The following is a 23,863-nucleotide window of genomic DNA, read 5'->3' as shown; positions in this document are numbered from 1 at the left end:
ATGAACCCCCAGCAGTGTGTAGGCTGCCACCAAGTTGCGCAGCATTACAGCAGTGAATTTTCACTGTACCTGTCTGTCCCAGCACCTCTGTCTGTCTCGGCCATGCCACCCATCCCATCAGGTTCAAGAGAGCCCTCAAATTAAGAGGGCACAAAAGGATAGGTGTTGGAGTGAAGTATCCCTCCACCCTCTCCTCCCCCTTCTATCTCCTGGCGCCTATAATCACCAGGCAGTCTGAGGCTAAGTGGTAGTTTTGCCCACAGTGGGGGGACTTGGAAACCACACTCCTTCTCCTGAGGCCCTCCTGGCCATTCCCAGCACCCTGGTCTCCTCCATTGTTGAGATGGGTCTCAAGGGGACATGGTGCTTCCCATGGTGTAGGTGCCGGAGACAGCGAGGGACTGAAAGAGGAGCAGGTATGGGGGAGACTGAGCAAGAAGGGGGGCTATCAGGCAAATAGATAGCTGCACTTGGGCAAAAGGTAAATTCTTACACCGGTGAAGGGAAGAGGATAGTCTGTCTCCCCTGGATGGGAGGTGGGTCTATCACTTCCCCATAGAGCTAGCTAAATACTTTTCAGGGCCCAATGCAAAATGAAGAAGTGGGACCCCATGGTAAAAAATGATGAAGACGATGACAGCCAGGCGGTCCACCAGCATGGGGACCCTTCTGAGTGTGGGGCCCTTTGCAGCTGCACAGGTTGCAGGCCAGTGAAGCCAGCCCTGCTCTCCCAACATCCTCCCTTTCTCTCCCTGCTGTTGCCACCAACACTCTCCCAAGACCCCCAGATGTCTTCCCTGGCCTCTTTCCTCCTCACGGGGGGTGGGGGCTTGGGGAGAGGAAAGGGAGACCCAGACTCACAACTCTTCTTCCAATCTCCCTTTTAGGCCTGGATCCAGTTGCCCCTCCAGATCCAGATCCCAGTCCAGTTATAGCCCCCATCATGACTGAGGGAGAGATACCCTCCCTAGGGTCTGGTGCCTACTTCAGCAGGAAAGCCCGTCTCTCCTTCCGCCACCAGCTGCATGACATAGCATCAGCCAATGACTCCACCATTTGAATGGGACAACCAGGGGCCGAACTTCTGGGAAGCTTCAGCAACCTTCCTTCCCCCCACTTCTCAGTGATCCCGGTTTCTGGCTCCCCCCAAGACCCTCATGATCTTCTCATTAAATATATTCAGCATTGCTAAGTGTTGTATGTATGTGCACGTGTGTTGGGGTGAAAGAGTAGTGGGGCCAAGGCACTAGGTTTGGTTATGGGGCTGAGCGGGGAAACGCGGCATTGGGCGGGAGTGCAGACGGAGGCGTGGCCAGTTTGACGCAGCTGCTCCAACGCACAGCCCAGTTGTGGCTACCTGGAAGTTTGCTGAATTCAACCTTCCCGGTTGAGTGTGGTGAGAGCAGTTCGGAGAGGTTGGGGGCTAGGCAGGACAGCAGGTAGGGCTGTCATATTCATTCAATGAATATCAGGTGTCCACTCTCTACCTGGCACTGAGGCTATATCAGCGAACCAAGCAGAAAGAATTCTCTCTTCTCACTGACCTTACTTTCTAGTAGAGGAGATAGACAATAAATAAATAAGCATGATTACACAAGAGAGCAATAACTGCTACTATGAAGAAAACTAAGCAGGGTAATATGAAAGCGGGGTGGAGGTGGTGGTATTTCTTAAATTTCAGGTGGTTAGGGGAGGCATTTCTGATGAGGTGCCATTCAAAGCTGAGACCTGAATTGTGTCAATGTTGGTTCACCGATTGTAACTACTCAGGTGGTGCAGGATGTTGATAGTGGGAGGGGCTACACATGTGATCGCAAGAAGGTGAATGGGAAGCCTTTGTATCTTCTAGTCAACTTTGTTGTGGACTTAAAACTGCTTTAAAAAATAATTTTTTTAAATCAGGGAAGATCAGTCCCAGGCAACAAACAAACAAAAATGGCAAGTATTAAATAAAAAACCTCTTGGGTTCTAGGAAAAAAAGCCAGGGACTGGAGTGTCAGGATTGAGGGGAACTGTTGGGTGTTCTGGGCCATGGTACGGGGAGAAAATATTTCTCTAGATGGAATGGTAAGACAGTGAAGAATGTTAGGCAGGGAGACAACATGATTTCACTTACATTGAAATATCACTTTGGCTGCTGTATGTGGAAACTGTAGAAGATCAAGTATAGAAGCAGTAAGGCCACTTAGCACAGGGAGCTGCCATCCTCCAGGCAAGAGATGATGGCGGCTTGGCTCAAGACAAGTGCTGTGGGGACGTTGAGAGGTTGATGGATTCTAGATGTACTTTAGAAGAGCTGTTAGGACTTGTTAGACTGAATGTGGAGTGCAAGGGAAAGAGAGGAATCAACGATGCCCTGAGATAGGGAGGACCAGGAGAACAGGTTTTGCAGGAAAATCTTAAGTTCTCTATTGGTTATTTTGAGGTACACATTTGGGGACAGAGATCCTTCTCTGCACTTCTTCGCTTAATCAGGACCCCACCCGCTCCCACCTCCAAAATCCTATAGAACAAAATTATATTCTAGAACAAGTTTTCAAATGTGACTTACATAATCCCTTAATCATAGTGGGGAGAAAAGAAGATTGGGGCAAGACTGAGAATGTTGGTCACTGTCAATGAGCACCTCTGAGCTCTTTTAGGTCCCTGGCTTGTGTGGGGACAGCCTTGGAGAGGCCAGAGTCCACTCTCCACCTCCCACCCAAGGGGCTAACGGCTGAATTATCATTACGCTCTGCATGGGAAAGGTGGCTTCCAGCGCTGGCCCACAGCACTCCTAGTGGCTGCCTTCTCCCACCCAATGTCCATTTTAAACTCCAACTGTAAACAATGTCCACCTTTCTCCCAAAAACCAAGGAAGTCACACTGCTGCTCCTGACAAGATGACAGAAGTGAGTGCGGAGAGAGAGGGCCATAAGCCTGGGTCAGAGATCTGGAGTCCTTCTGGCCTTAGGGCCAGGAGCCACCCATAATGACAGGCAGAAGGCAGGCTAAGGGGAGGTGACTTCAATTTTAGTCAGAATTCCGAGGTCTACCTCAGGCTTGAATGAGGGTGTGCAGAGGGTCAGAGGGTCATTTGTTAGTAGTCCCCATATCAACCACACTCTGGTGTCACAAGGACCTAGATATAGCAGAGGAAAGGCAATATGGGGAAAGGTGGCCTGAAGAAAGGTTTGAAAACCACCCGGGCTCCTCTCCAACACCCTCACAGCTCAGAGCAGTGGTTTGTATAAACTTGGCCAGACAACTTTGGACTCAAAGTAAAAAAAAGAACCCTAAAGCACACAGACTTCCTTTGACAAACTGTTTATTGAATTTTGCATCAGTATAAGACATCTCTTATTGTATCTCAGAATCACAGGATTCAGGGAGGTGGCAGAGTGGTAATGATGAATTTGGGAATCTGGTCTCCCAAAAGTACCTGCCGCTCTACCCCCGGTTCTTCTATGGACGCCAGGCGGATCACCCCTCCACTGGAACCGTCCCTCTCCATGGCCAAAGCGAGAGCTGTGGATCAAAGAAAGTTGGGGGTCAGAGTCAGATACTGGGATCACTGCAAGGAATAGTAAAAGCTGGCCTGGCTTGGGTACAGTAGTCGAAGTTCATGGGCCTAGAAGCCCAAGTTCTCACCATTAGCAGTGAATCGTAGACACTCTTCCTTGGTCATGCCTTCCCGGTAGGTAGCATCGACATAGCCATAAATATAGGAACTCCCAGAGCCTCCAATGGCAAAGGACTGTCTTACCATCATACCCCCCATGGGCACTGAGTACACCTGCCAGGTGGAGGGAGGACAAGGAGTCATCATCTGTACCCTCCCCATAACACATGTACATTCACCTGTCCATTGTGGGATTGATCCGGGAAAAGTTAATAGTGAGATAGAGGCTGGAAAAAGAAAATGGCTGGGGTGGGGAGAGAATCAAAAGCATGGCTCTAGTGCTCCAGGGGTGGGGAGTATCTGACCTGTCCTCCTTCTTGGGGGTCCCAGCCTGCAATGATAATTCCTGCCATCAGGTCTTCCCGGTACCGGTAACACATCTCCTTAAAGAGGCTGGCTGCCGTGTGTACCAGCGGAGGCTCATTCAGCTCAATGCTAGAGGATGAGGGGAATTATAGAGAAGGCAGTGTCAGGATCTGGGAGTCGGGCCACTTACCTCCTCAGGTCTCAACTCCCTTCAGATACTTGTTTCTCCCCAGCCCACAAGCACCTGTGGAAACCAAGCTGATAGGTAACAGCATCAGCTACTGCCTGAGTATCAGCTGCGGAGCCTGAGCGGCAGCAGAAAATACGATCATGAATAGGGGTCAGCTTGTCAGTCACTCGATTGGCGATGTAGGACCTGAAGAATGGCAGAATAGTTAGGGAAAGGACCCCACTTGTCTCCCACCTCTACCCCATTACTGTCCACTCTCTCAGGGATCAGGAATAGGAATTTCTCTATTTGCTATTAGTTCTCATCCAAACTGAAGCAGACTTCTGCAAGAATTTCACCTAAGGGTGAGAAGTCGTAGAGGCTGGCATAAATCTTAATTTCCAGGGAGGAAAGAAACCTCCCTCCCACAGCTGCCTGTGGAAGGTAAGGATGGGCTGGCAGGCAAGGAAGGAAGAGAAAGATGGGACGACGTTTCACACGTGTGTCGTGAGCTCACCCAGTGGTTGTTCTGGAATCAGCCCCCAGAACCACGCCCCCGTCATATTGCACGGCCATGATAGTGGTCTGGGAAAAAGGAGAAAGGGGTGAGCCTGGGCCTGTGCACATCTCCAGCACACACAAATCTCAATAATCCCTCTATCCAGGCCCTAGAGTACTAAAGTCATGCACCACTGACCCATCGTCAAGTCTTAGAGGGGCCTGAACACCCCGCAAAATACCAGAATTACAATCTTCAAATACCCAAAAGTCCACCCCAGCCTTAAGCCTGCATCCCGCGACTCCAGAATTCCACGCTTCTGCCTACTTTCCACATCCAATCACAAAATTACCACACAGCATCTTTACAATACCTCTCCCCTGCCTCCAGCACAGCACAGACCACCTCCGCCCCGCCCCCCCGTTCTCCCAACGCATTCAGGCCTATACTTCCATCGTATTAAGACTTGTGCACATATCCTGAACCCGGAGTCCTTCCTCACCCCTGTGGAGACTTCTCGGTTTTCCCAGTCAGGGGTAAGGGCCTCTGGCCCCCAGGCTGGTGCTGGGCCCACTCCCCTCGCAGCTAATAAGGCGGCCGCCATCTTACTCCTCCGGGACTGCCACAAAGCAACTGTCGTGAAGCGCTCTGTCACTCCCTTTAGTACTGCTCGGAGGCCTTCGTGGGGCGAAGCTCAGCCACGGCTGTAAAGGAGTTTCTTTTGCGACAGTGAGCGCTTGATGGCAGCATGGCAGCCAAATAAGCAAACAAAAGTACTGTGTGTACTCCAAAGAAGTCCGCAAGGACTATGTTTCCTGTTGGAATGTGCAGTACTGCTATATCTGGCCGGAGCTGCAATTTAAAAAGTCTTCAAGACAGACTTGAGCCTCTGACTTACCGCGTGCAGACTATGCTTTCATTTTTCTTAGTTATCAGCGTCATCGCAAGATGTCGATTCAACACGGGAGGAGACAGATACTACCATGTCACTCCCGAGTCGGACTGCACAGCCATTCTCGGCGGTGCAGATAGACTCTTAAGAAGCTACACCATCGTCTCTCGAGACGGACGGCTGCCGACGACGACGACCTAGGAGTATACACAGTACCAGGAGTGGAATTCGTGGGTCATATAGTAACTGTTTTTGAGGAACCGATAACAGTTTCCCACAACACCTGTCCCCTTTTACATCCCTACCAGCCATGTATGAGGATTCGAATTCCTCTATATCCTCAGTAATTGTTATTGTTTTTTTTTTTTTTTCTTTAAGGGTTTTATTTATTTACTTATTTTTAGAGGAGAAGGTGAGGAGGAGGAGGGAAACATCGATGTAAGAGAGAAACGTTGGGCGGCTGCCTCTTGCACGCCCCCAACCAGGGACCTGGCCCGCAACCCAAGCATGGCTCCTGATTGGGAATCAAACTGGCGACCTTTCGGTTTGTGGGACAGTCCCCAACCCACGCACTGCACCACACCAGTCAGGGCTCATTAGTTGATTCTTGTATGTTCCTTGACTAGGCATGGATCTTGCAACCTTGGTGTATTAGGATGCCACCCTAACCAACTTAGCTTCCTGACCAGGGCTCTTTTTTATATTCTAGATACTACATGTTTATCAGGTACATGATTTGCAAATGTTTTCTCCTGTTCGATGGATTTATCTTTTCACTGTCTTCATTGGGTCCTTTGAGGCACAAAGTTTTAAATTTTGTTGAAGTCCAATTTGTTTTTCCTCTGGTTGCTTGTGCTTTTGATGTCCAAGAAACTGTTTCCTAATCTAAGACTATGAAGATTTACAGCTATGTTTTCACCTAAGAGGTTTTTAGTTTCAATTCTTATGTTTTTAGATCTATGATTCATTTGAATTAATTTTTGTGTTTGATGTGAGGCGGGGCCCCATAATTATTTTATTTTTTACATTTTATAATTTTTATTAAGTTTAGAGAGAGGGGTAAGGAGGGAGAAAGAGAGAGAAACATGGATCAGTTGCCTCTCTGTACATGCCCCGATGGGGGACACAACATGTAACCCCGGCATGTGACCTTTTGCATTGCAGGACAACGCCCATCCAGCTGAGCCACACAGGGTCAATAGTCATTCTTTTGCCTGTGAATATTCAGTTGATACAGCACTGTTTGTTGAAAAGACTGTTGTGTGCCCTTTGAACAGTCTTGGTGAAACCAGAAGGCAACCAAGTCAGGGCCTCGTGCTGCCTGTCACCGCTCAGCCAAAAAAGCAGAGACAGGGATTGGATAATTGTGCTTTTATTAACATCAGAGGCTAGCAGTCTGAGAAGGTGGCAGGTTAAAACCCTAACATCCATCTTACCTCGAACCCTTAGAAGCAAGGTTATATAGGGGAAACCTGGGAATTTGGAAGGGGGAAATTCCTTGGGAGAGCACAGAAGTGCAGACATACTGTTTCTCTTGGGAAGGTGAACCGACAGGGGAGTCACACAGCTTCTTTCCAAACTGTCTCCCTTTGTTCTGGTGTTATCTCTCTGTTTATGTTAGCATTCCTCTCTTCCCAGGACACCTGTGGTTTATGGCCAGGGAGGCTATGTATTCTCTGCTTAGGGAGGAGAGGTATAAACCATTTGCTCTCAAGTGTCCTCGGTTAGAGGAGATAAGGTCTTACAATTCACAAGCTGGCTGTAAATTGCTCAAACTGTTTGGCTTTGTTTAATTTTCTTGTCTCAGTTTTTTCTTGTTTCAGTTTCCCCATTCCACTTGCCCAAGAATTTTCCTAGCTTCTCAATATCCTGTCTCATGGCACGCTTGTCAGAAATAAACTCACCATGTTTATAATGCTTAAAAAAAAAGATATTGGCAATTGAAATTTTTTAAATTTATTTATGGATTTGAGAGAGAGAAAGAGAGAGACTGACTGATTTGTTGTTCCACTTGTTCATACACTCACTGGTTGTTTCTTGTATGTGCCCTGACCATGGATCAAATATGCAACTTTGGCATATCAGGAGGACTTCCTAACCAACTGAGCTAGCTGGCCAGGGCAAACATGTGCATACTTCTTATATGTGGTTTGCTAATATTTTGTTCAAGACTTTTTGTATCTCTACAATATATCAATATATTGGTCTGTAGGTTTTTAAAAAAATATCTTTGGTATCAGGGTAATACTGGCCTCAGAGGATAAGTAGGGGAGTGTTCCCTCCTTTTCTATTTTTATAAGCTTATGAAGGGTTAGCATTAATTTTTTAAAAATTAGTAGTTTATCAGTGAAAATATCTGGTACTGGACTTTTCTTTGTGGCAAGTTTTTTTGATTACTAACTCAATCCCTTTGTTATAGGTCTTGTCAGATTTTCTATTTATTCTTGAGTCAGTTTTAGTAGTTTATGTCTTTCTATGAATTTGTTAATTTCTTTTGGGTTTCTAATTTATTAGTCTACAATTGTTTACAGTATTTCCTTTTACTTCTGTGAGAGTCATAGTAATGTCCCTTTCATTCTTGATTTTAATAATTTGTCTCCCATCTTTTTTCTTGGTCAGTCTAGCTAAAGGTTTGTCAATTTCGTGATCTTTTCAAAGAGCAAGCTTTTGGATTAGATGATTCTATTGTTTTTCTATTTTCTTTAATTTATTTCCACTCTGTTCTTCATTATTTTCTTCCCTCTACTTATCTTTAGGTTTGATTTGCTTTCTTCTTCTAGTTTCTTAAGGTGGAAGGTTAGCTATTGATTTGAAATATCTTTTCAAAAATTTTAATGTAAGCATTTACATCTAAAAATTTTCCTCTGAGCCATGGCGGGTGTGGGTCAGTGGATTGAGAGCTGGCCTGCGAACTGAAAGGTTGCAGGTTCAATTTCCAGTCAGGACACATGCCTGGGTTGTGGGCCAGGTCCCCAGTTGGGAGAGTGCAAAAGGCAACCAGCTGATGTTTCTACCTCCCTTCCCCTCTCTCTAAAAATAAATAAATAAAGACTTTAAAATAAAAAGTAAAAATGTTCCTCTGAGCACTGCTTAGGCCGCATCCCTAAGTTTTTATATGTGTTGTTTTCATTTTCACTGATCTCAAAATATTTTCCCTGAATTCACCTCTGACCCATTGGTTGTTTAGGAGTATGTTATTTGATTTCCACATATTTGTGAATTTCCAAATTTCCCTTCTGTTATGTATTTCCAATTTCATTTCATTTTAGTTGGAGAATATTTTTGTGACTTCAGTCTTTTTACATTTATTGAGACTTTATTGTGGCCTGACAAATGGTCTGTCCTGGAGAATGTCACATGTGCGGTTGAGAAGAATGTGTTTTTTTGCTGTTATTTCATAGAGTGGTTCTCCTATGAATTTACCATACTCTTTCTACATACTCCAGCTGGAGCTGATTTTTTGAATTGAAACTATAATCCAGACAATACTCTACTTAAAATTAATGCTTGAGATAAAGTCCACTCTCTGTAAAATAGTTTATAAGGCCCTTCATGAACTTGCTCCTGCCTACTTGACAAGAATCAACCCTTTTTACTTTTTAAATTTTTATTGTAGTAAAATATAAATAACAAAATTTAGCATTTTAACCATTTTGGGTGCACAACCTAGTAACATCAAGCACATTTGCAGTGTTGTGCAACCCTCTTCTTTTCTTTTTGATTCTCTTGGCTCCAGTCATCTGAACTACTTTTAATGTTCATACATTTATTCAACATTATTAAATGTCTACTAGGTACCAGGCACTGTTTGAGGCACTGAAGGAACATCAGGGGAAAAAGTAGACAAAAACTTCTAGCCCCATGGAGCTTACACATATTGGGCGAGACAACAAAACAAATAATTACAATACACAGTATGTTAAAGAGTGAATTGTATAAGAAAAACAAAGCAAGGAAGGGAGATAGGGAATGTGTATGTGTTGAAATTTTAGGAAGAATAATCAGGAAAGTCTCACTGAGGAGACATTCAAATAAAGACCAGAAGAGAGTAAGGAGGGAAGTCACTTGTTTATTTGGGGGTAAAAGCATTATGGAGAGAGGGGAGAACAAGTGCAAAGGTTCAGAGGCAGAATCAAATCTGATATTTTTATTTGTATATATTTTAAAAGATTTTATTTTTATTTACTTATAGAGAGAGGGGGAGGGAGGGAGAAAGAGAAGGAGAGAAACATCAATGTGTGAGAGATGCATCAGTTGGTTGCCTCTCACACGCCCCCAACTGGGGACCTGGCCTGCAACCCAGGCATGTGCCTTGACTGGGAATCGAACCAGCAATCCTTCAGTTCACAGGCTGGCACTCAATCCACTGAGCCAAACCAGCCAGGGCTGACATGTTTAACGAATATTGAAGAGGTCAATTTGGGTAATGCAGAGTCAGATCAGGTAGAACTTTTATGAAGCTTTTCATCATTCTCAATTGAAAACATGATCCAGAAAATTTTCTGCTTAAATGTCCTGCTTTTTCATCTGTGTGCAATAGGAAGCCATTGAAAAGTTTTGAGCAGGGAAGTGACATAATATGCACTACATTTTATTTATTTTTTAAATTTTATTTATTTTTAGAAGGGAGGGAGAAAGAGAGGGAGGGAAACATCAATGTGTGGTTGCCTCTTGCACACCCCCAACTGGGGACCTGGCCCACAACCCAGGCATGTGCCCTGACTAGTAATCCAACCTGGGACTCTTTTGTTCTCGTGCCTGCGCTTAATCCACCGAGCCACACCAACCAGGTGAACTACATTTTAAAGAATCGTTTTGGCTGCTCTATTGAACATACACTATAAGGAGGCAAAGTATGGGATTGAGAAACAATTAGGAGGCGATTGCAATGATCTAGGTAATGAAGTTGGCTTGACAAGTGTGGTAGCAGTGGAGATAGTGGGAAATGGTCAGGTTCTGACAGACTGGATGTGGGTACAGTGAAAGAAACAAGAGTCAGGATGACTACAAGGTCTTGGTGTAAGACCTGGAAGAATGAAATTGTCATTTAATAAGATAGCAAAGACTATAAAGGCAGTATTTTGGGAGGAGAGGATATTAGAAGCGTAGTCTGGGGCATGTTAAGTTGGCTATGTCTAGTGGAAATCCAAGTGGAGATTTCGGATGAGGAGGTGTGTAGGATAGGATTCTGGAGTCCAGGGGAAAGAGTTTGGAGTTATAATTTGGGAGTTGTCAGTATATGAAATGGCTGAGCTCTTTCACGTTCACTATTGTTGTGGGAGCGTCCATAAAGTAATTTAATAAAGATACATTATTGAGCTGAGCTTCTGCTTGGTGTGAGGTTTTAGGCTTGGGTGGCTGACAGAAGAGGGTGCCATTTATTCACAGAGACAAGGAACACAAGAACAGGTGCAGTTCTTGGAGAAGGCGATTGGATTCCAGTTGGACGTGTTGCATTTGCGGTGTCTGTGGAGGTGTCCAGGATATATCTGGCTTTACAGGGCTGGAGCGCAGGGACAGACCTGGGCTGCAGACTTTGCATGTAGTTTGCAAGGGAAGCCAAAGGGTGTGGTTGGGACAGCGAAAGGGAGCGTGAGTCTCTCGGCTGCCGGGAACAGGGAATGACACATATTCCCACAACCACTTCCCTTAGGCGTCTGCTGGCATTACAGAAAACGCCTTTAATCCACGGCTACCAAAGAATTCGTTTTATTTCCCACCGCTTCTCCCTTCTTCAGAGAACTTAGAATAGAAGGAGGAGCTAAAAAAAAAAACCCAAAAAACCCACCCCACCCGGGGCGCGCCTCTAAGCGAGTGACGTCACCAAAGAGGAGGGCTGTCATTGCCCGCCCCGCTGGCCCTGGAAGCTAGCGCCAAGGGGCTTGACCCCAAGCCTTAAGCTGCGCGGACCCCGCTGCAAGGCGCCCTCTTCCTTGCGGGCCGCGGCCTTAGGCTAGCTGAAGCAGGCCGCGCTCGGCCAGCAAGCACTGGGTCCGGTTGTAGACGTCCTCCAGGGTGCCCGCGGTGCGGGCCACGGCGGCCCGCGCTGCTGCCTCTCTGGTTCCCGGACAAGCCAGCTCCAGCAAGCGGCCGCGACTGGGGAAGGAGAGAAATGCAAGGCGGACGGCCTGACGGACCAGCCAGGGGTGGTGCGGCGCCAGAGCTATATTGTAGGCGTCGTTGCACTGCTCGCCGGCCTCCGGGCCTCCGAGCGTGCCGGTCGCCACCCGGTGGAGGCAGAGCTGGGACCAGCGTAGCGCACGGTGCAGCAAGAGCGTTGTTCGTGAGCCGGAGGACCTGGCCGGGTCTCCAGGGCTGATCCCAGGCTGCTCCAGCAGACCCGCCCGCCGCTCCCACGCCGCCATGGCCGCCAGCGAAGTGTAGTGCGCGGCTTCTGGGCCGTGCACCCGAGCCTCGAGGGCTGTTACTTTGGTGAAGGCCTCACTTGTGGCAAAGGCGAAGATGGAACCCAAGGGAGTTAGGAACCTGTGTTTGGTGGTGGGAAGAGTGAGATGGTTAGAGACGGCGATGGAGCCACTGGAGGCGGGGACTGGATTAGGGGAGGGGGCACTCACTTGATCAGCTCCCTCCATCCCTCCAGGTACAGCGGCAACTCCACATCCCCTTCGGGGTTCAGACTGGCGCGGAACGGCCTCATTACGCGGCCCAGCATCCCCTGGGGGCCCAAACACTGAGGATCTTCTTGCTCCGGGACCGCCAGGGATCCCGACTGTTGCCGGACCTGGGAGAGTAGATATGGGGGGGGGGGGGCGCGGGAGCAGAACTCTAGACTGTTGGGCCTCCTTCGCCAAGCAGCCCAGTCGGGCTCTGAAGAAATTATTCCTAAAGTCTAGTCTAGCTGGTGTCCCTCCGCTCTCAGCTTCTGTCGGGAGAGGGGATACGGGAAGGAGGATCTGCTCTTCACCGGAGTCAGGCTGACGGCACTTCCCCCTGTTCAGGGTCCTACCTGGAGCGCCCGGTCCCAGACCTGCCCCAGCATACCTGTAAATGCGGCGGTCCCTCGGTAAAGCAGGACTGTGCCCCGGATCGGCAGCCTGAGAGGGCCCCTGGGAAGAGGCACGGGGGAGCGGTGAGGGCTCGAAGAAGAGGAAGCTTAGGTCCCAAGGACCTGGATTCCTGGGTTCCTCCCAGAGGAAGTGAGGGAAGAGGCCACTCACGTAGACTCCGAGCACAAAGATAAAAAAGTAGCAGCGCGAAGATGGCGAGAGGAATTGTATGGCGGAACCAACGCCGGGGGACCTGGGGAGGCAGCGCGAGCCCCATGGCTGGCTGGGACCACCACCCCCTCACGTGCTTCTACCCAGTCCTTGTCCCTCTGCCTCCGAGAAGGGAGAGAAGCCCGCGGTGCACTGAGGGGCAAAGGTTAATAATTAATCTAAGGCCCCTTCCCCTGTGCCCTTTGCCCCAGAGGGCAGCATCCCAAGGGTGAGAAACCAGATTAGGAGGGTTTGGGAAATCTGCTAGCAATGACATCTCTCTGTATTTTCCTTCCCTATAGGACCAGGTTGTAGTAAGAGGCAGGGAGGCTGGAGTAAAAATCAGCGCCCCCACTGAGCAATGGTGTGGGTCCTAGGTTAACTCTGGGCTTGAGTTCCTTCCACTGTAAATTGAGGATAATAATAGGTACTTTGCGAGGATTAAATGATTATGTATGTGCAAACACTGTAAATGGAAAAGCTTACCGCAATTGCTCCTTAAATCCTACCTATTAAGTTCAAGCACAGGGCACCTGGGATCCAGGGAACACCCACTTCTAAATTCTCTCACTTGTTCCATGGGACCTTGTCTTGATCTGGATGCGTGACATTTTGATTATATACTTTGGGCTTTATCATTCTACACTTTTTGTGGTTTAATTTTTTAAACTCCAGGTTGGTTCCTCAATTATTTTTCAAACCAACCTTTATTAACTACTTTCTCATGCCAAGCCCCAGTTAGGCCTCGGGAAGACAAAAAAGTGTCTTCATAGAGCTCAGGGTCCATTGGAGAATTTATCATTTGTTCCCCTCACTGGATGTGAGCTCTAATGACAGGGCCCTTGTTTTTCTTGGCTGCAGCTCTATTCACAGTACTTAGAATACTGCCTGGGTACATATACATTATTGCTAAGTAAATATATGTTGGATAAATGAATGTGTATAAATGGCAGGCAAATCAGAGGTGGTGCTCTCCATGATCAATTTGAGCCAACTTTTTTGTTTAGTTTTGGTTTTTGCAAATTAGGTGTCACCTAGCGACCATGGGGGGTGGGGAATTCAGGGAAAGGATACAGGACAGAATTGAAAAAACACCATCTCCTGTTCTTAGTACCCGGTCCACAAACGTCTTAGAATTGTTCCTGGCTCTGTGTGTATTTTCTTCTGGGGTGAGGAGGAGTATCCCAAATTCTCCCCCAATTGCTAAGAAGACCTTGGCTCCCACAGTTCATGGATTCTTGGCCTATCTCTCACTCTGATGTTCCCTCACACCTTGGAGGTGCCAGAGTTTGCCCCTGACCGATCCTGTCTGATGAAATTCCAGAGCCTTCACTTCCATCCCTAGCCTTGGGCTCCTCATTTCCCAGTGTTGGAATGTTTCCCAGCTTGCTGACTGTGACCTTAGGCAAGTCGCTTGCTATTTCCAAGCCCCAGTTCCCTAATCTGCACAATAAGAAGGGTAATTCCCACCTCCTGAAATTGTAAGGATTACACAGAACATGCCTGCAAAACACTAACCACAATTCATGATCGATAGTAAATGTTCAGTAGGGGCTGGTCATTTCAACCTGTCAGCTCCTACTGCCCCTCCCCCTCCGGTGCTGAGAGCCTGTGTCTCCCTGAGCAGAGAAATCGGGTCTGCAGGGGTTCCAGGAGCGGATTAGTTTTTGATGTCACTTAATCCTAGTGGCCCTTCCGCAATCGGAACCCTCGTGGGGCAGAGGTGTGGTGTAAACCTGCTTTAAGGGGCCCCAGCTCACAGAGGCTGCAGGATGGAGCTGGGTGCGGGAGCCACGCTGCTGCTGCTATGGGCGATATGCTATGCACATGCCCGAGCTGGCGGTTCAGGCGGCTACACTAAAGTCATCGAGGTGACCAATGGGGGCCCCTGGGGCCACTGGGCCTGGCCCGAGATGTGTCCTGATGGATTCTTCACCAGCGGGTTCTCAATCAAGGTGAGGGCTCAGACCTAGGTCTCAAGAGGGTGGAGTTGTGCTAGACCCCAGAAAAGAGAGTGGTAATCTTCTTCTTTTTAAAAAGATTTTATTTATTTTTAGAGAGAGGGGGAGGGACGGAGAGAGAGAGAAACATCGGTGTGTGGTTGCCTCTCCCACACCCCCAACTGGGGACCTGGGCCCGCAACCCAGGCATGTGCCCTGACTGGGAATTGAACCCTTTGGTTTGCAGGCCAGCTCAATCCACTGAGCCACACCGGCCAGGACTTTTTTTGGGGGGAGGGGGTAGTCTTCTTGTTCTTCTTTTCATTTTTAAAGGAATTATTTAATATTTAAATGTGTTCATTAAAGGCATATAGTTTCACACACTAGAGGCTTTGAACTCCCAAGTTTATTTTATTTTATTTTTATTTATTTGAAAGAGAGAGAGAAATGGGGGGAGTGAGAAGGAGGGAGAGAGAGAGAGAGAGACAGAGAGAGAGAGAGAAAGAAGAAGAGGAAGGGAGGGAGGGAGAGGGTGAGAGAGGAGACATTGATCTGTTGTTCCACTTATTTATGCACTCATTGGTTGCTTCTTGAATGTGCCCTGACAGGGGATCAACCTACAACCTTGGCTATCAGGAATACTCTCTAACCAACTGAGCTACCCTGCCAGGGCTCACCAAGTGTATTTTTAAAACACCAACTAATTTCAGTAATAAAAGTGAAAAAGAATGCATTCAACGTTTATTTATAAAAAAAAGTTTGGTAGTCTTCTGTCTCATCTTTACTCCTCTTCTCCCCACTCAGGTGGAGCCCCCCCAAGGCATTCCTGGTGATGACACAGCAGTGAATGGAATCAGGCTGCACTGCACCCGTGGGAATGCGGAGCGCAACACTCACGTAGTGGAGTCCCAGTCTGGAAGGTGGGCAGCAGGGGCCAATGGTCCCCTAGTGTGGGGGGCATGCCCTTTATTCTATGTTCCAAACACCCACCTCCCAACTGGCAGATTCCTCCAGAGCTGTGGGGCACTTAGACTTGGGGAATAGGTGGTAGACCTTCCCTCGGTGGATGTGAGGTTATTAGCTCCGAGCCACCTGGGGTTGTGTACCACCTGGCTGGGAAATCCCACTGGCTGGGTCGGGCTGGAGGTGGACAGGGGGCGCCTGCAGAGCCATTGAGTCTCCCTTTGCCTCGTAGGTGGGGCTCCTGGAGCGAGCCGATGTGGTGTCCCGATGGCAGCTTCCTTGTGGCTTTCTCCCTTCGGGTGGAGGCACCCAAGACCCCTGGGGACAACACAGCTGCGAACAACGTGCGTTTCCGCTGCTCGGATGGCACAGAGCTGGAGGGGCCTGGCCTGGCTTGGGGAGACTTTGGAAACTGGAGTGAACCATGTCCCAAAGGCATGTGTGGCTTGCAAATCAAGATAGAGCGACCTAGAGGCCTCCGCGATGACACTGCTGTTAACGACATGCGTTTTTTCTGCTGCCACACTTGACACCTTCCTCACCCTCTCCCCAGCCCACGGCTCACTTGTCCCACCTCCCACTATTAAAGCTTCTCTGTCTTGGCTTTGGTCTCACTTGTTTTAAGAATGGGAAACTGCCTCTCCTTGTCCTTCTTCTAACTTAGCTTTGGGCCAGGCTGAAATTCAGGTTTGGTCTCAGGAGTCCATGGCAGGCTACTGAAAGTTATGGACCCATAGTCCAGAAAAACACACTTGATACAGTTTTGCATACAAGTTAAGGACGTCCCTGGTTTTCTAAGGGCGTTTGTGGACACATAACCCCCACTAAAAGCCCAGGTTGTTTCTCTTCTGAACCACCAGTGACCTCAGATTAAGGAACTTCTACCAAATTAAGAGGAGACATGTTACAACACCTTCAGGCTTTATTTTCCTAGAGCTCAGTTGGTTAATATGTCTTTTCCACAGTTGCCCCCACGCACTACAGAACTCAAACACTGGCTTTTCTGTATACTGATTCCCATTTAGGGTCTTTGTCCACGCTGCTCTCTCTGCCTGGAATCCCCCAACTATCCAGATGGCTAGCCTATCACCAGATATTAGCTCCAATTTCACTTTCTCAGCCTTTACCTTATTTTAAAAAGACCCCCCCATCAGTCAATATCCATCCTATTATCAATGTGTTTTTTAAAAGTGCTTATCACCAGCTGATATTTTGCCTCTTAAAATCGCCCATCTTCCACCCTGAAATGTTAAATTATTTGAAAGCACAGAACTTGTCTGTCTCGTTAACTACTGTGATTTCCAGGGCATGCTAATAGCTCCATAACTATTTGCTAAGAAAATAAATGGGGTGCAGGGGTTCCATACAGGGGAGCCCCAAGCCCATGCATATCTGGGGGCCTCCGGACGCTCCTTGCATAGGACACAAAGTGAGACGAGCAAGAGAGCTCAAAACAGTTTATTCCAGGGACGGGGTGTCCAGGCGGGCATCCAGCAGTGAGCAGGACAGTCCGTTGCGTCTCAGTGAGGGGCACCCTGCGGAAAAGAGAACATGAGAACACAGCCAGGGAGCAAGTAGGGTGCCTCTAAAGCTCCTCCGCACTCCATCCCACCTCTTTCCTCCTGCAGTCGCCACATAAGACACCAAGGGTCGCATTCACCAACTGCATCCCACACAGCAGGAGCTCCAGGCAGGAGGCGGCCACCAACAGTGAGAAGAGCGTCACATTCCAGGTGACCACACCAGGCGGTTCCACGCACAAACTCCAGGAGGTACGGTTGAGCAGGTAAGAGCCTCTGTGGACACGCAAGGTCACGTGAGAGACGGAGGCCTCCGCTGAGAGTCTGCCTCCCGTTCCTGTCCCGAGCAGGTGCCAAGGGGGATTTGCAAAGGGCTAATTTGGCCCACGTGGAGGAAGACTTCTCAAAGGTGAGTTCTGCCCAGGTTCCCAGGTCCACGTCGGGAGAGGCACAGAATGGGGTTGGGAGGGCGCGAAAGCGGGCTAAGCCTTACGAGGTCTCCTGGAAGTGGTAGTCCCACGTGCCGTCCATTAAACATTTGGGTCCAATTCGGAGCCCGGCTCCCGAGACTGAGAGACAGTAGATGGCACCAAGCACCCCAAACACTGAGCAGAAGACGGAGCGCAGCATCTGGATGTGGAGTGGAAGGAGAGGCGAATAGGGCCGCCTTTCCCATTCGTGGGCTGGCTGCGCCCAGCTCCTCCCCTCTCCCCCACATTACCACGCTCTTCTCACGTTAAAACACATTTCTCGTCAAACCCTGCTGCTTGGCGTTAGGGTAACCCTGAGAGCCAGCGGCTGCAGAGGCTCAGGGGGGTTGTAGTCCCCTCTGGTCAGGCCCATTGAGGCCTAAGATTGGCTTGGCATGGCAGCAGGAATTTTGAAGGTGGACAGGGGAGAGGTGGATCCTAGGACCCTGCAGAGGAGCTAACGGTGGGTAGGAAAAGGGAGTCGTGGCTTTAGGTTGGCTCTTTCTTCATAGACGTGTTTAAAGACCATTCCTGAATCCCGTCTTAATCTGAATCTTACCCTGCAGCGATTTCCACAGCAGCCTGCACCGCAACAGCCCTTGCCCCCAGCTCGAACGGCTGCAATTCCTGGACACAGTATCTATGGAACAAGAGTCAATGTGACAGCAGTTCCTCCAGATCCTCAAGACCTTATTTACATCAGTGCTTACCTCCTCCTGGAACCTGCCTGTGATGTCCTCAGCCCTTTGGACTGTAAGAAGACCTTATCTGTATGACTCCCGGAGCTCTTTCTCAATTAATCATAATTTATGTGCCTACGTATCTCTGATAAGATTGTAGCCTCCAGGGGGGTAGGGCCTAATATCATTATATTCCCAGTAAAACTTGGTACATGCTAGGTGCTCAACTGAATGGGAGTCAGGAGGCCTGGGTTTAATGCCAACCCCTGTGCACTGCACACTCCAAGAATTGATTCATCTCTCAGGATCTGTTTCTACCTCCCAGGGCTCATCCCATGATTTAATGAAATAACAGGTTGACTTGGCGTCAAGACTAACTCAGAGTTAATGCTCAATAGCTACAAATTCTCTCAGCAGCAGGAAGGAATCATGGTATTGGAGTGTCTGGGATCATGGTGGAGGGTGGAGGAGAATGTTAGCGGAGGCTATGATGGGAAGTGTAAGAATCCCCAAGACACAGTCCTGGTCCTCTTTGTCTTTCCTTCTCTCTGAGGCCTTCCTCACAGAGCCCATCCCTGCAGGGCATCAGCTTCTCCCTTGCCAGTAGTCACCTCCTAAATCATGCCTCCAGATTAAAATCTAACTGCCTGAAGGATATGTTCACTTGAATGTCTTGGTTTTAGCTCAAATTCAGTCAGCCTCATACTGACCTCACAATTTATTCCCCAAATCATCTCCCTTTGATGCTCTGGTCTCCATCAGTAGAGGTATCCTCCAGGTCACCAAGCCAGACCTCAAGTCCTCTCGACTTTTTCTTCAGCAGCTCTTGACTCTTAGTTTTTTTCTTTTCCTTCCACAGTCGATCCAATCCCTAACTGCCTCCCACAAGGATGATATTTTCAGATTCCCTACTAGATTCCCGTTCCCATATCTCTTGCCCCAGGCAGTCTCACATTCCATCCCTTATGCCACCACCCAGATTAAACTTAACTTTCAACTAGTCTTTTGTATGCTCACATCCTTTAGAGACTCCTCAAAGAGTAGCCCACTAAAACTCAACTCTGGCAAGGCACTCAAGGCTCCTCACCTTGTCTTCAGCCTTATCTTTGTTGCACCAGGCTAGGGTCTTTGCCTATCTCCCACCTCTGGAATTCCACAGCTGTCTTGGCCTTTGCCTCCCCATGCACCTTGTCTAGCTCACATCACACAAAGCAGCGCTTTGTTATCCAGGGGAGGGGCTGAAAGTTTTAGTTCTGTTATATCATCCATAGCAATCTCACAGAAACACCTGCATATTTGAATGGGCTTTTCACCAGATGATCTCCCCTCCTCCATGTTTTACAGCAGGTCTAGGGCCAGTTATGACCCTCTGGCTTGGCCTCTCTGGTTAGGTCACTTACTGCGAAGCTCCTAGATCCAAAGACACCTAGAATTGCCTTTTGGGTTTAACAATTTTGAATGAACTACATATTTCAGATTTTTATTTTTCAGTCAGTGTTTCTTTCCTTTTGTTATCTGAGCTTCTCTGTCTTACTCTATATACTCATCTTAATGAAAAGAGATGGGTAATCGTAAATGCAGGAGGAAACACGGAATTTTTGGTTCAAATCTGCTTACTTTTCTCCATCTCTATGGCCACCAGCCTAGTTCGAGCCATTATCATCTTTTCTGGACAACTGCAGGGACCTCCACCCGGTCTTTCTGCATCCACTGTTGACCTTCTACTAGCCACTCTCCACACAGCTACCACTGAGCAACTGGAACTCTCATACATTGCTAATGGAAACTGACTGAATATGAGAGCTTCAGAAAACTCTTTGGTAATTCTAGTAGCACTGAATATTTGCACACATTAAGAACCAGCAGCTTTACTCCTAGGTATACATCCAACAGAAATGCAAACATTTATTCACCTAAGGACATTTACAGGGATATTTATAGTAGCATTATTTGTAATAAACCCAAGTTGGGAACTATCCAAATGTCCATCAGTGGTAGTGTGTTTAAATTGTGGTACATTCACACAATAGAATGCATAACAAATAATAAACCACAACTACATGTAATAGTACAGATGAACCTCACAAACATAATGTTGAGCTCAAGAAGCCAGACACAAAAATGCCTATAACGTATGATTACATTTATATAAAGTACCAAATAGGCAATACTAATCTATGTGGTAGAACTCAGGATAGTTGGGACTCTTGCCAGTGGTAGGTAGTGTCTGGTAGGAGGCACATCTGGGATTCTGGTAATGACCTGTATCTTGATTTGAGTACTGAGTATGTAAGTGTGTTCACTTTGTAAAAATCCACTGAGCCGTACACTAAGGATATGGGCATTTATCTGTACGACTTAAATAAAAGTTCAAAAACAAGTTTAAAAAGTTCATTAAAAAAAGCAACAAGTCCTTCAATAGTTTTCTGTTGTATTTATAATAAAATTCACATTTCTCCTGTTGGCTTTCAAGAGTGTCCATGCTCTGGCCTCTGCCCACTCCAGATCTCATCTCATTAAAACTCAGCTGCACTAAGCACCTATTTGATCCTAAGATATGCAAGCCTGGTCCTGCCTAAGGCTTTGGACTGATCAGTCACCCTGTCTGCATGCTGATTCTTTTTTGGGGGAGGGGTGTGTGTGTCTCAGTTCAGACATCACCTCATTGAGGTTTTCTGTGAAAACATTATAAGAAGTGGCCCCTAACTTCACCCTAGGAGCTCTGAATGACAGAGCCCTGCTTTTTCAATTAATTTTTTATTTTTTCTTATTTATTGAATTTTGAGAGAAAGAGAGAGAAACACCGATTTGTTGTTCTGCTTATTTATACATTCATTGGTTGATTCTTATATGTGCCCTGACTGGGGATCCAACCCACAACCTTGGTGTACTGGGAAGACGCTCTAACCAAATGAACTACTGGGTCAGGGTGCTGCTTTGTTTTCTTGATGATACCTACTTCTACCTGAAATCTTGCTCATTTATTTATTTTGTTCCAGTGCCTCTTAAGTGCAATGCATTGGTCTAGGCACTAGCACACAGCAACCAGGGTAATGTAATGTACCTAATGTAATGAGGCTTACAGTCTTGCAACTTTGATACTGTGTGTCTCCCCAGCAGGAACACCAGCTTCAGGAAGAGCAGGAACCATGACTGTGTCCCTGTGGCATACCACAGACCATGTGAATAAATTTGAAAAAAGCCTTCTCAAGACCTGGCTGGTGTGGTCAGTGGATTGAGTGCCACCCTATAAATGGAAAGATCAAAAGATCACAAGTGGCAACCGACAGATGTTTCTCTCACACACATCTATGTTTCTGTCCCTCTGTTTCTCCCTTCCTTCCCCTCTCTCTAAAAATAAATAAATAAGATTTTTTAAAAGCCTTCTCAAGAGTGACTCAGGGCATGGAGGTCAGAGGAAGGCACCCAGGAATGAGCATGTTGCGAGGGCATCCTCAAGGATCTACCCTGAAGCGGGCTGGTTAGACTGTGGGGACATAGGGGCATGATGTGACATTGGGTGAGTGTGTAGGCCTGGGAGGGGTGTGACATCTCAGGGAGAGTTGGGGTCAGGAGGATGAGTAGAGTCCAACAGCTATGAATCCATGTGGAAGGGAGTAGGAGAAAAGACCCCACAGGGTAAGAGAAGATTGTTGGATAAAGGAGAGGAGGTGGACCTATAAAAGAGATGAAGGGGAGACCTCTCAAAGAATTTTATAAGTCAGCTATTCTGAGAAGGGTGGAACTGTGCTGGGTAGAATTTTTGTATTCATCTCATGAAGGCGATAAACTAACTTGACCTTCCAAAAGTTCCCCTAAATGGAGAGCCAGCTGGAGGATGAGGGCTAGGAAGTCCAAGAAATCAAGTGTCTCTTGGTCTCCCACTTTTCCTTACAGCTTCTAGTCTCCAGGAAGATGTAGGAGCACCTTCTCCACCATCCTGACCTAGGTTTGAGTTTAGCTCTGATCACAGAGGGAGCATCCAGAAATGTGGGCTGAGAGTGAGGAGACTTGGAGGCTGGGGAGGGTGACACCAAGCAGGAAGTAGAATGGCTGACCCGTGACTGCTCTCTGGCTCCAGACATTGTCAGAGCACCCCACCCTCCATGCCCATTCTTATCTTGCCCTGATAACCGCCCCCACAAGCAGCTGTTCCTTCTGCTTCAGCCCTTGTAGTGAGGTGTTCCCAGCACCAGCTCAGCAGTGGGGATGGTGAGGGGCAGGTGGGATGCTCTCCCTTCCCAGAAGGGAAGCTGCTTAGAGCAGCGAGGCTCTTTCCTTCCTGTTCCCATGAGGTGTCCAATTCAGGACCCTGGGGCTCCTCCAGAACCTCTACACAGTGCTCAGGGTTTGGGAGCAGACACTGAAAACTCCAGGTCCCCACCACACCACTGCCATCCCTTCCCAGGCAGCTGTCCTTTTCCCTCTCTCCCTCTCCCTCCTGTTCAGAAGCCCCTAGAGTGGTGCCCAGCCCCCAGGCTGGTGCTCCCTTGCTAGCCTCCTCACCATCAGTCCCCCGCCGATGAAGCCAGCCATGAGCCAGACTTGCAAGCTGAGGTTGTTGACGTTGGTCCAAGTGGTCTTCCCATTAGGCACCAGCAGGAGGCCGTTGGCCACGATGCAGACCAGGGAGAGGGAGATGAGGGAGAGCCCCGAGAAGCGGGCACACTTTCCCGTGCACATGGTGACAGGGCGTGAATGAAAGTGAGCCCGAGGCTAGGTGGACAGGAAAACAAGCCTGGAGCCAGGAGCAAAGGTCAGGGAAGAGGTGTGGCAGAAACCAGACAGGCAGGATCGATGATAAGCGAGAGAAGCGAGAGACACAGGCAAAGACGAGGTGGAGGTGGAGGTGGAGGGGCTGCTGTCCATGAGATGAAGCGGAGGATGTGGTGGAGAAGGTCGGGGAGCTTGACACAGAGGAAGTTGCCTGGGGTCAGCGTGTTCTTCCTCTTTTTTCTGCACACATCTCTCCTCAGCCCCTCTGTCGGCTGTTTACCTGTTTTGTGACTTAAAAAATCAGGCCTCTTAATTGCTTTTTTAAAATTATATTTTATTGATTATGCTATTAAGTTGTCCCAATTTTTTCCCCTTTGCCCCCCTCCACCCAGCACCACCCCTACTATCTCAGGCCATACCCACACCTTTGTTCTTGTCCATGGGTCATGCATGTAAGTTCTTTGGCTTCTCCTTTTCCTCCACTGTACTTTACATTCCCATGGCTATTCTGTAACCACTTGCATGTACTTCTTAATCCCTTCACCTCTTCACCCTTTCCCCTACAACCCCCTGCCATCTAGCAACATTTTTCTTAAATAAGTCCCTTTAAGATTTCATGTAATAATGGTTTGGTGATGATGAACTCCTTTAGTTTTTTCTTGTCTGGGAAGCTCTTTATCTGCCCTTCAATGCTAAATAATAGCTTTGCTGGGTACAGCAATCTTGGCTGTAGGTCCCTTTTCATGACTTTGAATATTTCTTGCCAGTCCCTTCTCTCCTGTAAAGTTATGGAACTCCCTGTAGGTAATTAATGCCTTTTGCTGCTTTTA

General features: G+C 47.9%; 5 protein-coding genes across 7 annotated transcripts; 2 read left to right on the top strand and 3 right to left on the bottom strand.

Moving 5' to 3' along the window:
* On the top strand, nt 1–1,145 carry CUNH17orf114 (chromosome unknown C17orf114 homolog). The gene is made up of 2 exons (XM_090292748.1): nt 1–416; nt 888–1,145. The coding sequence occupies exons 1-2, from the start codon at nt 344–346 to the stop codon at nt 1,058–1,060; spliced, it is 246 nt and encodes an 81-aa protein (XP_090148874.1). The 5' UTR covers nt 1–343; the 3' UTR covers nt 1,061–1,145.
* Nucleotides 1,146–3,290: 2,145 nt separating this feature from the next.
* On the bottom strand, nt 3,291–5,274 carry PSMB6 (proteasome 20S subunit beta 6). Of its 2 annotated transcripts, XM_090290832.1 has the most exons (6): nt 5,138–5,274; nt 4,654–4,721; nt 4,212–4,343; nt 3,967–4,096; nt 3,631–3,775; nt 3,291–3,507 (listed from the first exon to the last, which is right to left on the bottom strand). In XM_090290832.1, the coding sequence occupies exons 1-6, from the start codon at nt 5,237–5,239 to the stop codon at nt 3,365–3,367; spliced, it is 720 nt and encodes a 239-aa protein (XP_090146958.1). In that variant the 5' UTR covers nt 5,240–5,274; the 3' UTR covers nt 3,291–3,364. The 2 variants fall into 2 exon arrangements, with proteins under 2 accessions (XP_090146958.1, XP_090146959.1); XM_090290833.1 differs by lacking the exon at nt 4,212–4,343.
* Nucleotides 5,275–11,220: 5,946 nt separating this feature from the next.
* GLTPD2 (glycolipid transfer protein domain containing 2) lies at nt 11,221–13,048 on the bottom strand. Of its 2 annotated transcripts, XM_090290988.1 has the most exons (4): nt 12,706–13,048; nt 12,530–12,594; nt 12,103–12,269; nt 11,221–12,013 (listed from the first exon to the last, which is right to left on the bottom strand). In XM_090290988.1, exons 1-4 carry the CDS (start codon nt 12,809–12,811, stop codon nt 11,476–11,478), a joined length of 876 nt encoding a protein of 291 aa, XP_090147114.1. In that variant the 5' UTR covers nt 12,812–13,048; the 3' UTR covers nt 11,221–11,475. The 2 variants fall into 2 exon arrangements, with proteins under 2 accessions (XP_090147114.1, XP_090147113.1); XM_090290987.1 differs by having other exon boundaries at nt 12,530–13,048.
* A 1,468-nt stretch (nt 13,049–14,516) lies between these two features.
* VMO1 (vitelline membrane outer layer 1 homolog) lies at nt 14,517–16,238 on the top strand. The gene is made up of 3 exons (XM_090291967.1): nt 14,517–14,699; nt 15,489–15,604; nt 15,880–16,238. Exons 1-3 carry the CDS (start codon nt 14,517–14,519, stop codon nt 16,175–16,177), a joined length of 597 nt encoding a protein of 198 aa, XP_090148093.1. The 3' UTR covers nt 16,178–16,238.
* An 851-nt stretch (nt 16,239–17,089) lies between these two features.
* On the bottom strand, nt 17,090–23,162 carry TM4SF5 (transmembrane 4 L six family member 5). The gene is made up of 5 exons (XM_090291966.1): nt 22,824–23,162; nt 18,197–18,277; nt 17,661–17,797; nt 17,260–17,443; nt 17,090–17,182 (listed from the first exon to the last, which is right to left on the bottom strand). The coding sequence occupies exons 1-5, from the start codon at nt 22,998–23,000 to the stop codon at nt 17,168–17,170; spliced, it is 594 nt and encodes a 197-aa protein (XP_090148092.1). The 5' UTR covers nt 23,001–23,162; the 3' UTR covers nt 17,090–17,167.
* Between the last annotated feature and the right edge of the window lie 701 nt (nt 23,163–23,863).

The sequence above is a fragment of the Furipterus horrens genome, unplaced genomic scaffold, assembly GCF_987537825.1.
Source record: "Furipterus horrens unplaced genomic scaffold, mFurHor1.1.pri manual_scaffold_11, whole genome shotgun sequence".
Taxonomy (NCBI): Eukaryota; Metazoa; Chordata; class Mammalia; order Chiroptera; family Furipteridae; genus Furipterus; species Furipterus horrens.
Note: the sequence above shows the minus strand (reverse complement) of the source record. Positions and strands in the feature narration are given on the sequence as shown.

What these genes read in the sequence shown, in the direction of transcription:
- CUNH17orf114 (XM_090292748.1), top strand. Translation starts at nt 344, where the DNA reads ATGGGTCTCAAGGGGACATGGTGCTTCCCATGGTGTAGGTGCCGGAGA. An exon ending in AGGGACTGAAAGAGGAGCAG is followed by an intron (nt 417 to 887) that starts GTATGGGGGAGA and finishes TCTCCCTTTTAG; the next exon opens with GCCTGGATCCAGTTGCCCCT.
- PSMB6 (XM_090290832.1), bottom strand. Translation starts at nt 5,239, where the DNA reads ATGGCGGCCGCCTTATTAGCTGCGAGGGGAGTGGGCCCAGCACCAGCC. An exon ending in ACCGAGAAGTCTCCACAGGG is followed by an intron (nt 4,722 to 5,137) that starts GTGAGGAAGGAC and finishes CCTTTTTCCCAG; the next exon opens with ACCACTATCATGGCCGTGCA. An exon ending in TATCAGCTTGGTTTCCACAG is followed by an intron (nt 4,097 to 4,211) that starts GTGCTTGTGGGC and finishes CTCATCCTCTAG; the next exon opens with CATTGAGCTGAATGAGCCTC.
- GLTPD2 (XM_090290987.1), bottom strand. Translation starts at nt 12,811, where the DNA reads ATGGGGCTCGCGCTGCCTCCCCAGGTCCCCCGGCGTTGGTTCCGCCAT. An exon ending in AGGGACCGCCGCATTTACAG is followed by an intron (nt 12,270 to 12,529) that starts GTATGCTGGGGC and finishes CTACTCTCCCAG; the next exon opens with GTCCGGCAACAGTCGGGATC. An exon ending in GGATGGAGGGAGCTGATCAA is followed by an intron (nt 12,014 to 12,102) that starts GTGAGTGCCCCC and finishes CACCAAACACAG; the next exon opens with GTTCCTAACTCCCTTGGGTT.
- VMO1 (XM_090291967.1), top strand. Translation starts at nt 14,517, where the DNA reads ATGGAGCTGGGTGCGGGAGCCACGCTGCTGCTGCTATGGGCGATATGC. An exon ending in CCAGCGGGTTCTCAATCAAG is followed by an intron (nt 14,700 to 15,488) that starts GTGAGGGCTCAG and finishes CTCCCCACTCAG; the next exon opens with GTGGAGCCCCCCCAAGGCAT. An exon ending in GTGGAGTCCCAGTCTGGAAG is followed by an intron (nt 15,605 to 15,879) that starts GTGGGCAGCAGG and finishes TTTGCCTCGTAG; the next exon opens with GTGGGGCTCCTGGAGCGAGC.
- TM4SF5 (XM_090291966.1), bottom strand. Translation starts at nt 23,000, where the DNA reads ATGTGCACGGGAAAGTGTGCCCGCTTCTCGGGGCTCTCCCTCATCTCC. An exon ending in TCATCGGCGGGGGACTGATG is followed by an intron (nt 18,278 to 22,823) that starts GTGAGGAGGCTA and finishes CTTGTTCCATAG; the next exon opens with ATACTGTGTCCAGGAATTGC. An exon ending in GCTGTGGAAATCGCTGCAGG is followed by an intron (nt 17,798 to 18,196) that starts GTAAGATTCAGA and finishes CTCCACATCCAG; the next exon opens with ATGCTGCGCTCCGTCTTCTG.